Source organism: Medicago sativa, chromosome 2 (genome assembly GCF_051527215.1).
Source record: "Medicago sativa cultivar Bolivia chromosome 2, Bolivia_mono, whole genome shotgun sequence".
NCBI classification, from domain to species: Eukaryota; Viridiplantae; Streptophyta; class Magnoliopsida; order Fabales; family Fabaceae; genus Medicago; species Medicago sativa.
In genome coordinates this window covers 72,685,590-72,699,752 of record NC_140750.1, presented here as the reverse complement: position 1 = coordinate 72,699,752, position 14,163 = coordinate 72,685,590, and the positions used below count along the sequence as shown (strand labels likewise).

The 14,163-nt window shown below is 31.3% G+C and overlaps 5 protein-coding genes across 5 annotated transcripts; all 5 read right to left on the bottom strand.

Annotated features, from left to right (window-relative positions):
- Positions 1-2,030: 2,030 nt before the first annotated feature.
- Positions 2,031-2,612, bottom strand: LOC146950461 (uncharacterized). Its single transcript, XM_085746413.1, has one exon. It carries the CDS (start codon positions 2,488-2,490, stop codon positions 2,218-2,220), a length of 273 nt encoding a protein of 90 aa, XP_085602539.1. The 5' UTR covers positions 2,491-2,612; the 3' UTR covers positions 2,031-2,217.
- A 1,676-nt stretch (positions 2,613-4,288) lies between these two features.
- Positions 4,289-4,831, bottom strand: LOC146950460 (uncharacterized). Its single transcript, XM_085746414.1, has 2 exons — positions 4,423-4,831; positions 4,289-4,391 (listed from the first exon to the last, which is right to left on the bottom strand). Exon 1 carries the CDS (start codon positions 4,714-4,716, stop codon positions 4,450-4,452), a length of 267 nt encoding a protein of 88 aa, XP_085602540.1. The 5' UTR covers positions 4,717-4,831; the 3' UTR covers positions 4,289-4,391; positions 4,423-4,449.
- A 2,899-nt stretch (positions 4,832-7,730) lies between these two features.
- On the bottom strand, positions 7,731-8,367 carry LOC146950459 (uncharacterized). Its single transcript, XM_085746405.1, has one exon. The coding sequence runs from the start codon at positions 8,159-8,161 to the stop codon at positions 7,889-7,891; it is 273 nt and encodes a 90-aa protein (XP_085602531.1). The 5' UTR covers positions 8,162-8,367; the 3' UTR covers positions 7,731-7,888.
- A 2,415-nt stretch (positions 8,368-10,782) lies between these two features.
- LOC146950458 (uncharacterized) lies at positions 10,783-11,260 on the bottom strand. The gene has a single exon (XM_085746403.1). It carries the CDS (start codon positions 11,154-11,156, stop codon positions 10,881-10,883), a length of 276 nt encoding a protein of 91 aa, XP_085602529.1. The 5' UTR covers positions 11,157-11,260; the 3' UTR covers positions 10,783-10,880.
- Positions 11,261-13,183: 1,923 nt separating this feature from the next.
- Positions 13,184-13,768, bottom strand: LOC146950457 (uncharacterized). Its single transcript, XM_085746404.1, has one exon. It carries the CDS (start codon positions 13,678-13,680, stop codon positions 13,423-13,425), a length of 258 nt encoding a protein of 85 aa, XP_085602530.1. The 5' UTR covers positions 13,681-13,768; the 3' UTR covers positions 13,184-13,422.
- Between the last annotated feature and the right edge of the window lie 395 nt (positions 13,769-14,163).

Below are 14,163 nucleotides of genomic sequence, written 5' to 3'. Positions count from 1 at the left end.
AGATATTTATTAGCATAACCTGCTTGTTAGCATGACCATTGCATATATATTTTTTACTCTTTTAATCTTCTAATGATTAATATAGAAGATATGGCCAGTTGCCACACAAGCAAAACTAATATATGACATTTCATCTTTGAAAGAATAAGTATACATTTTAAATGTTCAATGCGATTTTTCATACTATAAAATATTGAGTTATTTTCTCATTTTTAATGTAAATAAATATACCACTCTCAATGTAAGTAACTAAAAAAATCATTTAACTATTCATTTCTCATGTAATCTTACGTATCTTATTATTGCGCCACATCTATATCCAAAGCTTTAAGACATTAGATATGTGAATAAAATCACTAATGTGTTGCTTAACATGTAGTTTTCAATTTAATGTGAGATTATTACTTACACTTAAAATACCAACAATCTCACTGTTAAGTATGTGCCGATTCATTCATTTGGATTTTCTCCCCCTCAATCGATTTTCTTTTTCCATTCACATACACTTGCATTATTTTTGGCACGCAATATTAATAGAAAACCACCATATTCTCAAGAAGATATTTAATACAAGGAGTCGGTATCGTTAGTCAGACCATCAATTTTGATACTACAATCAGATCATCAAGGAAAACACAGGAGAATTATCACATTTTGGCTAAAGAGTAACCACACAAATGTGTGCTGCTAGTATTTCTCTTCACCAAAAACATTATGTCCCCTCACTTAAGTGAGATTCAACATCCACTTTTTCATTGAATGCACAACTCTTGCTCACACCGACACACCAACAATTTCTCCTTCAAATGTGAGTTCGTATAATCATCTGAGATTGTTCCCTCCATTCTATGAGTTTCTGCTTCTTGGCCAAATGCATATCCTTCAACATAAGACATATCACATATTGTTTGCCTTTATAATATTGTCACATGACGTATCTTGTGGCATTCCAACCTACCTCACTTCTGCCTCATATGGACTTCTAGCCATATATACTTTTCCAAATTGAAGAATATCTTTGCAATATGTATCATTTGCCACTGGTTTCCTTCACGATTAACAATGATAAAATTACTAGGTTGAGAATTTACAGAAACAAATGGTACCTATTAAATGTGGTTTGACTGAACCTGAGCATATCGTACCGTCACACTAGTAAAGCAACTTTGAGTTGCAATGCCAGAATATAATTGTTAACCTTGTGTAGTTGAAGTAACTGAATCATCTCTAGAATTATCTCTTAGCTTCCAACTCTCTAACTTGTTGCACCGATTTGTTGTCTGATGATTACCTTTTACTACAACGATGGATCAGATGTAGCATGTTTAGCGTCACTAGGAAGAGCCTTACTAGCTGATATTCCTAGAGTATGAACTAGTTCATTGCCCTTTTGTGGGCCTTGTTTCTTTAGTTTTGACAGAAGATCCATGATCTTGAGGGTCTTAATAGAGCATAAGTGCGTACGTCAACTTTAGTCACCGTCGTGCTAACTGAACTTTTCAACCATGTTTGACGTATTGTCTCATCAGACATGTCAAATTTGTTTTCGAACTTGAAAGTTAGCCAAAGATTTAGCTAATATAGCATTTAACATTGATTACTCCAAGAAAGGAACCGTCTCTCGGTTGTTAGTAACTTAACTCCTCCTAAAATGTTAAGTGTTAGCAAAAGATTGAGAACTCACGAGTAAAATCTAAAGATAAAAAAACAATAGTAAATGCAAGGAGATTAAGTTTTTTGATCGATTGTGTGTAAATGAAATTTACAAATGGTATTTATAAACAAAAGTATCTGAGCCTAATTAGTCCTATTAGTCATGATTGTGGCCAGCAAAGATGGTGCCTGGACTGTCGTTATTTGACTAAGCTCGCGTTAACATGTTCTTACCTCACCTGAGAATTTTGCTTTTACGTGTAAACATCTTCAAACATGATTATGTAGATCTTCCTTTACTTTGAGATTGGTTTTGATAAAGCAGAAAAATTATAATTCAAAACGATGTTTCAGCTCAGAGGCATCAAGCACAACAATGCTAGAATAATATAACTCATTAAATTTTGAATTTTCTCAAAGTTACCATTTTCCATTTATCAAAATCTACATCAATATATGTCACAATATTGGAAATAAATTTTGAATACTATACTACACTGATCACTAATCACTATGACTCTAGAAACAATCTTTTTTTCTTCTCCCTAATAGCCCTTGATGGCTCTAATTATTAGGACCCCAACAACTTAAGTACATGACTGTTCTCAAAGACTCCTCCGATTGCTTTGCTTCTTGTTCCTTTAATCTACTAGAAACCATAGCATAAGAATTAGAGGTAGAAATCTTGTTTGCTTGAGACAAAGATCTCAAATGATTTTTAACATGATGTTGAGCTGATCTTATAGCACAATTCCACCTACATAAGCCTTGGTCTTTCAAGGCTTCCACAACTCCAACACTTGCTGCAACTGTCCAAATTCTGATTGATGAACTCATATTGAAATAATTAAAAATTCTGCTTGAATTAATAAAGTGTGTAATTTGTAGGAAATTGAAGAAGTTTCTCTAGCTTGATTTTGTTTTGATTGATTATGCAATTGAGTAAAGATGTTTTTTTATATACTGATAAGTGATTGTGTGTGAAGATTTCTAAATTGAGGAAACCGGCCAAAAGTTTGGGAAAACCAGTGGCATGTGAGTTAACTAGCTACTAGTTTTGGTGGAAACCAATGGTTTTGTTATCTTATGATAAATGATAGATGAAAGTGTCAGTATAAGTTCAGTGTATTCTCAATTTTTGGGACCACATGTCTATATCACATAAGTGTCACACGCTTACATTTTGTTCTTTTGTACTACCTCCGTCCCAATTTAATGGACACAATTTTGTTTTTCACACATATTAAGAAAAATATATAAATAAAGGGGAAAGTGGAATATATTGTATTGGGAATGATAAAAGTAGTATTGAAAGTTATATTGTATTGGGAATGATGAAAGTTGTATTGAAAATTGAAATAGGTCAGTTATTTTGGGACACTTTTTTTTAGAAAATGGGTCAGTTATTCCGGGACTTATGTGCCATTTTGTGAATGTTTAGTGTAAATTTCAAACAGCTGTATGGTCCTGTCCTGATTATTTTTAAATGCCACTGTGTGAGAGAAATCCTTAAAAATATACACGTTAAAATCTTCTTTTACTTTCTTTTTATTTGTGTCTAGATAAATTTTATTTGGTATCATGACCATGTAAGTGCTCCTCATTGTGTGATGTTATTTTGTTAGAAGTGCAAAATAATCCATTGGTAAAAAAGGACAAAATAGTCAACCTTGATGTGTAAGTCGTTTATGACAGATACTCACAATCACTCATCATCCGATTACAACCTAATTTTTACTCTACTTACAGAATTACTCATGTGCGTTAATTTTCTCTGTTTGATGGATAAATTACTCACAATTGTTTAAAGATAACATACAAAAATCACACATACATATAAGTTATGAAAATGGGTAATTCGTTGATAACAGATACTATTTTGATCAATCTGATGAAAATTATAATTACTTGGTAATTTAATTGTAAAAAATGCACGACTTTGGTAAAAAAAAATCTCAATGCTAGTTGCTTAAGGAACGCTTAAATGTTTGTTTGGTCTGTAGATGAAGTGATGAACATCATTGAAACCCACTTTAAAATTTCAGATTCAAACTCGAGTGAAAGTGTTCTACTTAACTATTTTGTCATTGTCAACTGAGCTAGATTTTCCAAAAAAAAAAAACATTTTAAACATAAGAAAAACAAAAATTTTCATACTTATCATTGGTATCATATTTTCACAACCTTTTGTATTTCCCATAGTCATATAAATTGCATATAAGTAGTTTAATGGTGATCTAACATTATATAAAATCACTTTTGAGTGGTTATTAGTGGAGTACTTATTTTTCTCTCATTCATAAACCCAACCATTTAAGGTCTCCACTTTTGGTGAATCTAACTAATAAGTCTTTGATATCACCACATCGGTCATATTTTTACTATTTCAAATTAATAAAATATTTTTAAAAATATACTTATTATTCATATTATATTTTAAAACATATTAAAATTAAATTATTTGAAGAAATAGAAACATTTATATTTTTCTTTTTCTTTTTTTCTTGGTAGAAATATTTTACTTTTTAGAATTGTATGAATTTACCTTCTTAACTGAAAATATCAATTAAATTATTAAATTGACAGACAAAAACTTTAGTTAAGTAATACGAAGCATAGTTAGAATAATCCAGAATTTGAAATAAATTCAAGGTTGCTATCTTCATTAATTCATCATAATTTACATCAATCTCTTTCAATATTGTGCAATACATGAAGAAAGATCAAAGAATAGAGTTTTTTTTTCGACAGAAATCAAAGAATAGAGTTAAAAATTTGTTCCATGATCTCCTCTAATTAATTGGGACCCCAGCAACTCAAGTACATAACTGTTCTCAAAGATTCCTCTGATTGCTTTGTCTTCTGTTGTTGTCTTTTAGAATTAGAAACGATAACAGAAGAGGATGAAAGTTTCTTTGCTTGAGAAAACGATCTCACATTGTTTTTGACATGATTTTGAAGTGACTTTAGAGTATGATTCGATCTGCAAATTCCTTGATCTTTCAATGCTTCCACAACTGCAACACTGCCTGCAGCTACCCATGCTCTGCTTGTTGAACTCATTTTGTCTAATATTGATTCTTGGTCTTTTTCTGGCTATTTAGATGATAAAGAAAATTGATTACTAGAAGTGTATCTTGTGTTTTGGTTGGTTGATGAAGAAGAATGAAAGAGGTTGTTATATATAGAAAGCTTTGAGATGCTAAAGTTAAGAGGCTAATGAAATGCCCAAAGAACGGGAAAATACCACGGGCTGAAACCTGTTGTTACTCTGTTGGTGGTTTTCTTTTCTAGATAATGGTTTTTGTGAGTTAGATAATTAAATAATATATATATATATATATATATATATATATATATATATATATATATATATATATATATTCTGTCAAAAAAAAAATTAAATATATAAAATATGTTTTTTAATCTTTTCTTATATAAAAACAACAATGATATTTGAACAACATTTATTTTCAAATACTTATTCAATTCAATATCTCATTTTCTCTCTATCTCTTTACATCTTTCTATTTCAATGTGCATACCCCCATATATAGATGTCCAAATATTTTTCATACAAAAAAGCTCGCATAAGAGAAGACCTATATTTATTTATGGGTCATATTAACAAGTGTTTCTATGACACTCATTAAAGATTCTAAAAAAAGTAATTATTCTTTAAGAAAGTCAAATGTTTCAATTTTCAATGTATTGAACACACATATTTTCATAAAAACTTACTACTTATTGTTCTTTAAAGGTGCCTTCGGAACGCTCGTTAACATTTCTTTTTATTTATAGAAAAATAATAAAGAATACCCTTTAGACATTGGTTAGGGAGCAGAAATAAAAATATGATGTTGGAAAGTGGTAAATGCAACATTTTGATTAACATAAATCAAAAATTATAGTTTCCAATAAAAAATATTACTCTTGATTTTCCTAACAAGTGTTCCTAAGACACTTGTTAGCATGACCATTGTTTATATAATTTTCACTCTTCTAATCTTCTAATGATTAATATAGAAGATAGTGGCCAGTTGCCAATTGCCACACAAGCAAGACTAATATATGACATTTCATATTTGAAAGGATAAATATACATTTGAAGTGTTCAATGCGATTTTTCATACATTAAAAATATTGAATTATAATTTTCATTTTTAATGTCAATGAAAATACCACTCTTAATATAAGTAATTAAGTAGTCATTTAACTCCTTTAAAAAAAAAAAAACTAAATAGTCATTTAACTATTCATTTCTCGTGTAATTTTGTATCTTATTTTTGCGCTACATCTTTTATCAAAATCCTTAAGACATTAGATATATGAATAAAGTCCTGATATATTGTTCAACATGTTCTATTTAATGTGAGACTATTACTCCCACTTAAAACACCAACAATCTCCTCCTTTAAGTATGTGCCCATTCGTTCATTTGGGATTTCTTCCGCTCAGGCGATTTTTACCCTTGCATCTTTGTGACACACAATATTAATAGAAGATGACACCTGACCACCATATTCTCAAGAAGACATTTAATATACAAGGAGCAGATATCGTTAGTCAAATCATTGATTTTGATACTGCAATTGGATCATCAAGGGAGCCTGAACACAAGAGAATTATCACATTTGACTAAGAATAACTACACAAATTAGATACCACAAATTCACCAAAAACATTATGACATTGGGTATATATATGTCCCCTCACTTAAGTGAAACTCAACATCCACTTTTTTATTCAATTTGCAACTCTTACTCAAACTTAACTCACCAACAATTTCTCCTTCAAATGTGAGTTCGTATAATCATTTTTAGATTGTTCCCTCCGATCTTTGAGTTTCTGCTTCTTGGCCAAATGCATATCCTTCAACATAAGACATATTGTTTGCCTGTATAATTTGTCACATGACGTATCATGTGACATTCCAATCTGCCTCACTGCCTCCTATGGACTTCTAGCCATATATACTTTACAAAATTGAAGAATATCTTGTTAGTAGCTAGGTATCATTTGCCATTGGTTTCCTTTAACAATGACAAAACTACTAGAGGCTATAAGAAACAAATCGTACCTATTAAATGTGGTTCGGCAACAGCAGGTCATACCGTCACACTAGTCAGGCAACTTCGTTTTACAGTGTCTTGAAGACCTTGTTAACCTTTAAATCTTTGTGTAGTTGAAGTAACCGAATCATCTTTAGAAATAACTCTTGTGGTTTCCAACTCCTTAGCTTCTTGTTGCACCTCATTATGAACCAAGAGTGTAGACAATAGTCATGTTTCTTTAATTTTGAGGGAATTGTTTCTTTAATTTTGACGAAAGATCCATGATCTTGAGAGTCTTACTAGTGCGTAAGTGAATATGTCAACTATAGTCATGTTTGGGCTAACTGAACTTTTCAATCATGTTGGTCATATTGTCTCATCAGACATGTCAAATTTGTTTTTGAACTTGAAAGTTAGCCAAAGATTTAGCTAAGATAGCACTTAACATTGCTCACTCCAAAGAAGGAACTGTCTCTCGGTTGTTAGTACCTTACTACCTTAACTCCTCCTAAAATGTTAAGTGTTGCAATGCAAAAGATTTTGGGTTTTGGGAACTCATATGCTATGAAGAACATAAGTAAAATCTAAAGGCAAGATAACACTAGTAAATGCGAGGAGATTAAGTTTTTTGATTGACTGCGTTGCGTATGTAAATGAAATTTACAAATGGTATTTATAAACAAAAGTATATGGTCTAATCAGTCCTATTAGTCATGATTGTGGCCAGAAAAGGTAGTGCCCAAACCAAACTGTCGTTGTTTGGCTAAACTCGCGTTAACATGTTCTTACCTCACCCGAACATGTATTTGTAATAATTCTAGAATTTAACTTTCTTTAAATTCGAGTGTAGACAATTTTCAGCTAACAACTTTTGCTTCTACGTGTAAACATCTGCAAACGTGGTTATGTAGATCTTCCAATCCTCTACTTTGAGTATGGTTTTGATAAACCAGAAAAAATATAATTCAAAACGATGTTTCAGCTCAAAGGCATCAAGCACAACAATGCATATAACTCATTAAATTTTAAATTTTCTAAACGCAACCATTTTCCATTTATCAAAATTTACATCAATATATGTCACAATAGTGGACGTTTAATTTTGGATACTATACTACACTGATCACTATGACTCCAGATACATTTTTTTCTTTCTTTCTTCCTAATAGCCCTTGATGGCTCTAATTGTTGGGACCCCAACAGCTTAAGTACATGACTGTCCTCAAAGATTCCTCTGACTGCTTTGCTTCTTGTTCCTTTAATCTATTAGAAACCATAGCATAAGAATTAGAGGAAGAAATCTTGTTTGCTTGAGACAAAGATCTCAAATGATGTTTAACATGATGTTGAGCTGATCTTAAAGCAGAGTTCCACCTACATAAGCCTTGGTCTTTCAAGGCTTCCACAACTCCAACACTTGCTGCAACTGTCCAAATTCTGATTGATGAACTCATATTGAAATAATTAAAAATTCTGCTTGAATTAATAAAGTGTGTAATTTGTAGGAAATTGAAGAAGTTTCTCTAGCTTGATTTTGTTTTGATTGATAGTGCAATTGAGTGAAGATGTTTTTTATATACTGATAAGTGATTGTGTGTGAAGATTTCTAAATTGAGGAAACCAGCCAAAAGTTTGGGAAAACCAGTGGCATGATGAGGTCGCTAGCTATTGGTTTTGGTGGAAAACCAATGGTTTTGTTATCTTACGATAAGTGGTAAATAAAAGTGTCAGAATCAAGTTCAGTGTATTTTCAATTTTTGGGACCACATGTTTATATCACAGATGTGTCCCACTAACACGCTTACATCTTGTTAATTTGAATGTGCAATTGTTTAGTGTAAATTTCAAACAACTGTATAGTCCTGTCCTGGTTTACTAAATGCTGTTGTGTGATGATGTTGTTTAGTTAGAAGGGCAAAATAATCCACTAGTATAAAAAGAAGGGCAAAATGGACTACCCTGATATGTCTGCCGGCAAAATAGTTTGAAAAATATTCCACCTCGTGAATTTAACTCAGATGTTAAGTACCTTGCACAATATATGTAGGGTTGGGGTTCGAATTCTGAACATCCAACCTATTCATTTTAAGATGTGAATTCTAGCCAATAAACTACTTAAAAAAAAGTAAAAGAAAGCAAAGTATAGATTGTGTTTGAAGAATTGTAAGTAACACATTCAACAATCACTACTAGGAAAAACAAAATTAAGGAGGGAAAATAATGACGGAAAAAATAAAATCCCTCGCAAATTTGTAGTAATCATTTATCTCTAAAATCATTTCATATGTGATCAAGATATAAAATCCCTCACAAATTAGTGATTAGAGAGGGAAATTAATGACGGGAAAAAAATAAAACCCCTCCCAAATTTCTAGTAGTCATTTCTATCTGAAATCATTTCATATGTGATCAAGATATAAAAAGTATTACACGCAAATTATACTGAATAAAACTAGATTTGCATTTACATAGAATAGTGTTTCACAACCTACATAGTTCAAGCAGATCAAATCAGATTCATCTCAAGACCTAATCACTAAGAGTTTAGCTACTTATGATTGAAACATCAATACCTAGATTCAAAGAAAACATGATCACATACATAAGGATCGACTATTAGATGGTTGGAAAGCCACCATTAAGTCTTCAATCTTCAACTCAAAAATGTCTTCCAAGAGATCTCAAAAGTTCAAAACCCTTGCTTCAGAAACGTGCCACGATGTACCAAAACCATGGTACGATGCTTCATTAAATTCAAAATCTCAGGTTTGACGCTCTCAAAATTGCATCACGATGTTGTAAATCGTGCCATGGTTTAAAAGTTAGTAGCAACTCCTTATTCTGGTTCAAAAATTGTGTCACGATGAAATAAATCATGTCACGATGTTGTAAATTTAAAACCATATAATTCTTTGTTTTCTTTACCTCCAAGCTGTCTAAAAACACTAAGGACTAAACTAAAACATAAGAAAAAGTGATAAAAAAAAAAATCATATGACAACATATCATAACCTCTTGCGATAATCATACAACCATTTGTAAATTTTAAGTGTCCTGCAAGTACAAGTTTTCATAACCTTCATAGCATAACATAACATATCCACTAAAAATAAATTCAACGGAATGTCTCAAACATTGTTTTACATCCTTAAGAGTTAATTGGTACCATTAGACAATTCCTAATTAACCTCTTCAAAGTCAACACACTTTAACGAATGAGCCAACTTCACATCACCAAATTTATCTGGTGTATAAGAGCAGAAAATACCTCTTCTATGAATGACATGCACTGAAGTATCAACATTGATAATCCAATTAAATGTACTATACCAACAAGATTAACAAGATTTTGCTCGTCAACAAGAAGCAAGTTATTATATGTCAAACCAACACGGTCTTCATCTGAATTTTCTTAATTCTTATTTTCTTTATTATCTTTGTCCTCATTCACCTTAAAAAAAAAAAAAAAACAACCGATCTTCTGAATATGCCCATTTTCAGCACTGATGTAGCACTCAACAAATTTGTACCAATTTTAGAAATTGCTTTTGCTTTGGCCTCTGTTACTTGAATATTAGTTCTTGTTTCTCCCCTTAATTCAGTAACCAATGTATCCCCAGATCTATTTGTGTAATAGGGTCCATTGATCAACAATTATATCATCTGGCTTCATTGCACCAAATACAAATCTGTGTGATAAGTTGATGCTAGAACCTATCCTACAATAATTAAGCATCTTTCTTTTGTATGGTCTCAAATCAAATTCAAAATTGGAAGAAAATTTGGAATGTAAATTCACATCACAAAATTTATCACACAAATTATGGTATAGTATACTTTTATTGATAACAAATTTACAATACTCCATCTATTGGGTCGTAATACACAATCATTTACTTCAATAGTTCTGTTTTAACTTTTAAACACTCAGCTCAAAAATATTTATCACGAGTACAAACCAAGATATGGTAAGTTTTTGTTGATAGAAAATTTACAGCACTACCCTCTAATCATCGTAATAACACACACTCACCAAATTCAATACTGATCGGGTATGCACTGAGAAACATAGATATGTGAAGAATAAACTTTCCTCATTGAATAATATTGCCGTTTGATATTACAAACTTTACATAATTAATCTAGTATCTAACATCGCTATGTACAAATTAATCAATTGGGACCCCAGCAGCTCAAGTACATGACAGTCCTCAAAGACTCCTCTGCCTGTTTGGCCTTCTTCTCATCCTTAAATTTGGTAGCAACAAATGAAGAAGAAGAGAAATTCTTTGCTTGAGACATTGATTTAACACGGTTTTTAAGATGTTGTTGAGCTTGTCTTAAAGCATAGTTCCACCTACAAATACCAGCTTGATCTTTCAAAGCCTCCACAACTCCAACACTTGCAGCCACCATCCATGCTTTGCTTGTTGCTGTTGCTCGATTCATGATGTATGTTTTATAGTTGATTTTTGGATATCAAATTAAGATGTAGATAGAGTTGTTTGGTAAATAATAAAATGAGATTGTTGATTGATGGAGTATAGAGGAGTAATGGTCGATCTTATTTATATGGATTCAAATAAGATACCATGAGCTAGCTAGATAACTAACACACTTGGTTTTCGAGAAACCACAGGCTATGTCTACCGGTTTTGGAAATTAAATAAAACAAAATATATCTACGTTGGACCACTTTGTCGTTACGTTCACTCAATCCAACTCACCTTAATGGGGTCCTTATCTTAAACGTGCCTAACAAATTTGTTTTCATTTTTTTAATTGTGATTTTAATATCATGTGGGGAGCCACTCTAGTCAAATATTCAAGAAAAAAAAAACCTCTATACGATTAAACAGGTGACAATTTTTCATTTAGAAGTTTCAAAGATTGTATATTTATGGATTTGATTTTAATTTTATATCACTAAATTATAAGACACACATTATTCATTTATAATTTTTAATGGTATTACTTAATAAACATTCGATCTTCCAACCTATATCATCTATCAATACCTACTTGTGAGACTCAAACAATCTTTTGATTGAGTTTAAATAGTTGTTCAACATTTTTTTTTCTGTTTAGAAAATGTTAAATGAAAAGTAAGTGCGTTGAATGTTTTTCCCTAATTGCTTATATGAATAAGATTTTATTTTATTTTTGACTAATTAGAAAAGAATTGAGATATACAAAATCACATAATAAATGTTAAAATTGACTAGAGAAATGATATATAGACATCAAAATATAGATATTAGATATTCTTCATTTTTGTATGTAATTTTCAAATGTGTTGTGCAAGGCGTTTGTTCCTATTTTGATTTTCAAATAACTCAACTATCATGAATATATCAATATAACATCAACATAATAATTTATCATTTCAAGACTAGAAATACGATAATTCTCCTAATCCCAAACTTTCACATTTAACTATCATTTCAAAATATGAAGTGTAAATCATTCAATCAGTCGTCAATCGATAATGCGAGTTGCCCTCACCTCATTGGAAGATTGGATAGAAAATATAGCATTCATCATGGGCAAATGCGAACGTAACTTGTGCCCTCAAGGGCACATATTAAGAGACTCATTATAGAAATATACGTATTAAAAGTCATGCATTCAACTTCTTAAAAATTGATATATTATGTTTTTTCAATGCAAAGTTGCTCTTTTTAGGTTGCTTAACATGTGCCCTAATGACACAAGTTAACATGACCCTTCATCATAAATGACTTGCAATGCGATTTGTTGTCATTGCATACTATTTAGATGAGTTTCTGCATTTTATTTTTATTGTGAAAGTTTATTTACCTCTCTGCTTTATGTCCAAGAGTATTTTATCTTATAAATTTTGTATATATTAATTCAATTATTGATCTAACAAATCGTCAATTGTTTTCTATCATTCTAGTAGTATATTGCTCTAGGTTTCGTCTTCAATGCTTATCAAGAATTTTAGTATATATAATGTTGTTTTTTTTCTATAAGCTATTAAACTCTATATATAAAGTCATGAACATAGCTGTTTTTGAGAGTTTGATAGTCTAGGATGAATCTACAATCCGGATCTTTTTTTTTTGGTACAATAAAGAGTGCAGAGCCCTACAATTTGGATCTTAACTAATGAATATATATATTTTTCTTTCTAAAGTATAAAAATAATTTGCTTGAAGACGATAGTTTTTACTGCATTAAGAAATTATCTAACAAAAATTCAAAACTCATACCAAAAAAAAAATTGAATTTTTATCTGTAATATTTAAATGCCCATACAAAACATTTTCTACATGTATTTCTAGATGCAAAGTCATTAATAATTATGTCAAAATCAATATATTATGTCATATCTTTCTCAATGCTAGCTCATTCAACCTTTCTTGTGTTATTGACGATCTCAAACAATTTTTCAATAATTTTAAATTCAAAAGACCTCTTTTGATACTGATGGAAGGGTCCGGGAATCAAGATAGTGAAAGGCTAAAGATTTGAACTTGCCCTGTTGATAAAATACATCTCATATAATTTACACAATTAAAAAAACATTATTCATCATATTACATAATAATAGATCCTATATATACACAAATTCATGATCCAAAACAATAAAAGGGATGATTCATTCACTTGTTTCAGACTCAATTAATCTTGATCAAAAACTTTTGTGCTTGATTGGATCTTCCTTTGCATAGTTGAAATGTTAATTTCTTTAGTTGGGACCCCAGCAGCTCAAGAACATGACAGTTCTCAAAGATTCCTCCGACTGGCTGGATTTCTCATCCCTCAATTTGGTTGAAGAAGAAATTTTGTTGTTGGCATGAGACAAAGACCTGATATTATGTTTACCATGTTGTTGTGCTGATCTTATAACACTGTTCCATCTGCATATTCCTTGATCCTTCAAAGCCTCCACCACTCCAACACTTGTTGCTACACTCCATGTCCATGCTCGGCTTCTTGAACTCATTGTATTAATTGTTGAAAAAAGATTGTAGTGTTAAGTAATTTGATATGTGTTTGATATTGATTAATTGTTGATGAGGTAGTAGTGATGTAGAAAATAGGCTCAGGTTGTAGTGTTAATATATAGTGTTAGGATAGAAAAAGTGGTAATAATTTAGTTTGGGAGGAAAACCAGATGCTGTGTGGAGTGCGTGTGGGTGGGAAATAAAAAAAAGGGGAACATGGTTTTTGTTTTGTGGGTTATTTTTGTTGTTATCTGACTTGAAATAGATAGGGACTTGATAAAATATATCAATCCCTGCATTTGGACTTGATTTGTAATCGTAGGACCATGCAACTTGCACTAGGTGCTCATTGTTTCTCATGTAAGTAACAAAACTATAATGCTGTAGTTATGGAATCGTTAGTACTGTACGGAACCACGGTTTGGAATGTGTTAGCCAAATGCCTAAAACCATTGTTTATTGCACAATGAAAACCATCGGGC

Coding starts and splice junctions, on each gene's coding strand:
- LOC146950459 (XM_085746405.1), bottom strand. CDS start 8,161: ATGAGTTCATCAATCAGAATTTGGACAGTTGCAGCAAGTGTTGGAGTT.
- LOC146950461 (XM_085746413.1), bottom strand. CDS start 2,490: ATGAGTTCATCAATCAGAATTTGGACAGTTGCAGCAAGTGTTGGAGTT.
- LOC146950458 (XM_085746403.1), bottom strand. CDS start 11,156: ATGAATCGAGCAACAGCAACAAGCAAAGCATGGATGGTGGCTGCAAGT.
- LOC146950460 (XM_085746414.1), bottom strand. CDS start 4,716: ATGAGTTCAACAAGCAGAGCATGGGTAGCTGCAGGCAGTGTTGCAGTT.
- LOC146950457 (XM_085746404.1), bottom strand. CDS start 13,680: ATGAGTTCAAGAAGCCGAGCATGGACATGGAGTGTAGCAACAAGTGTT.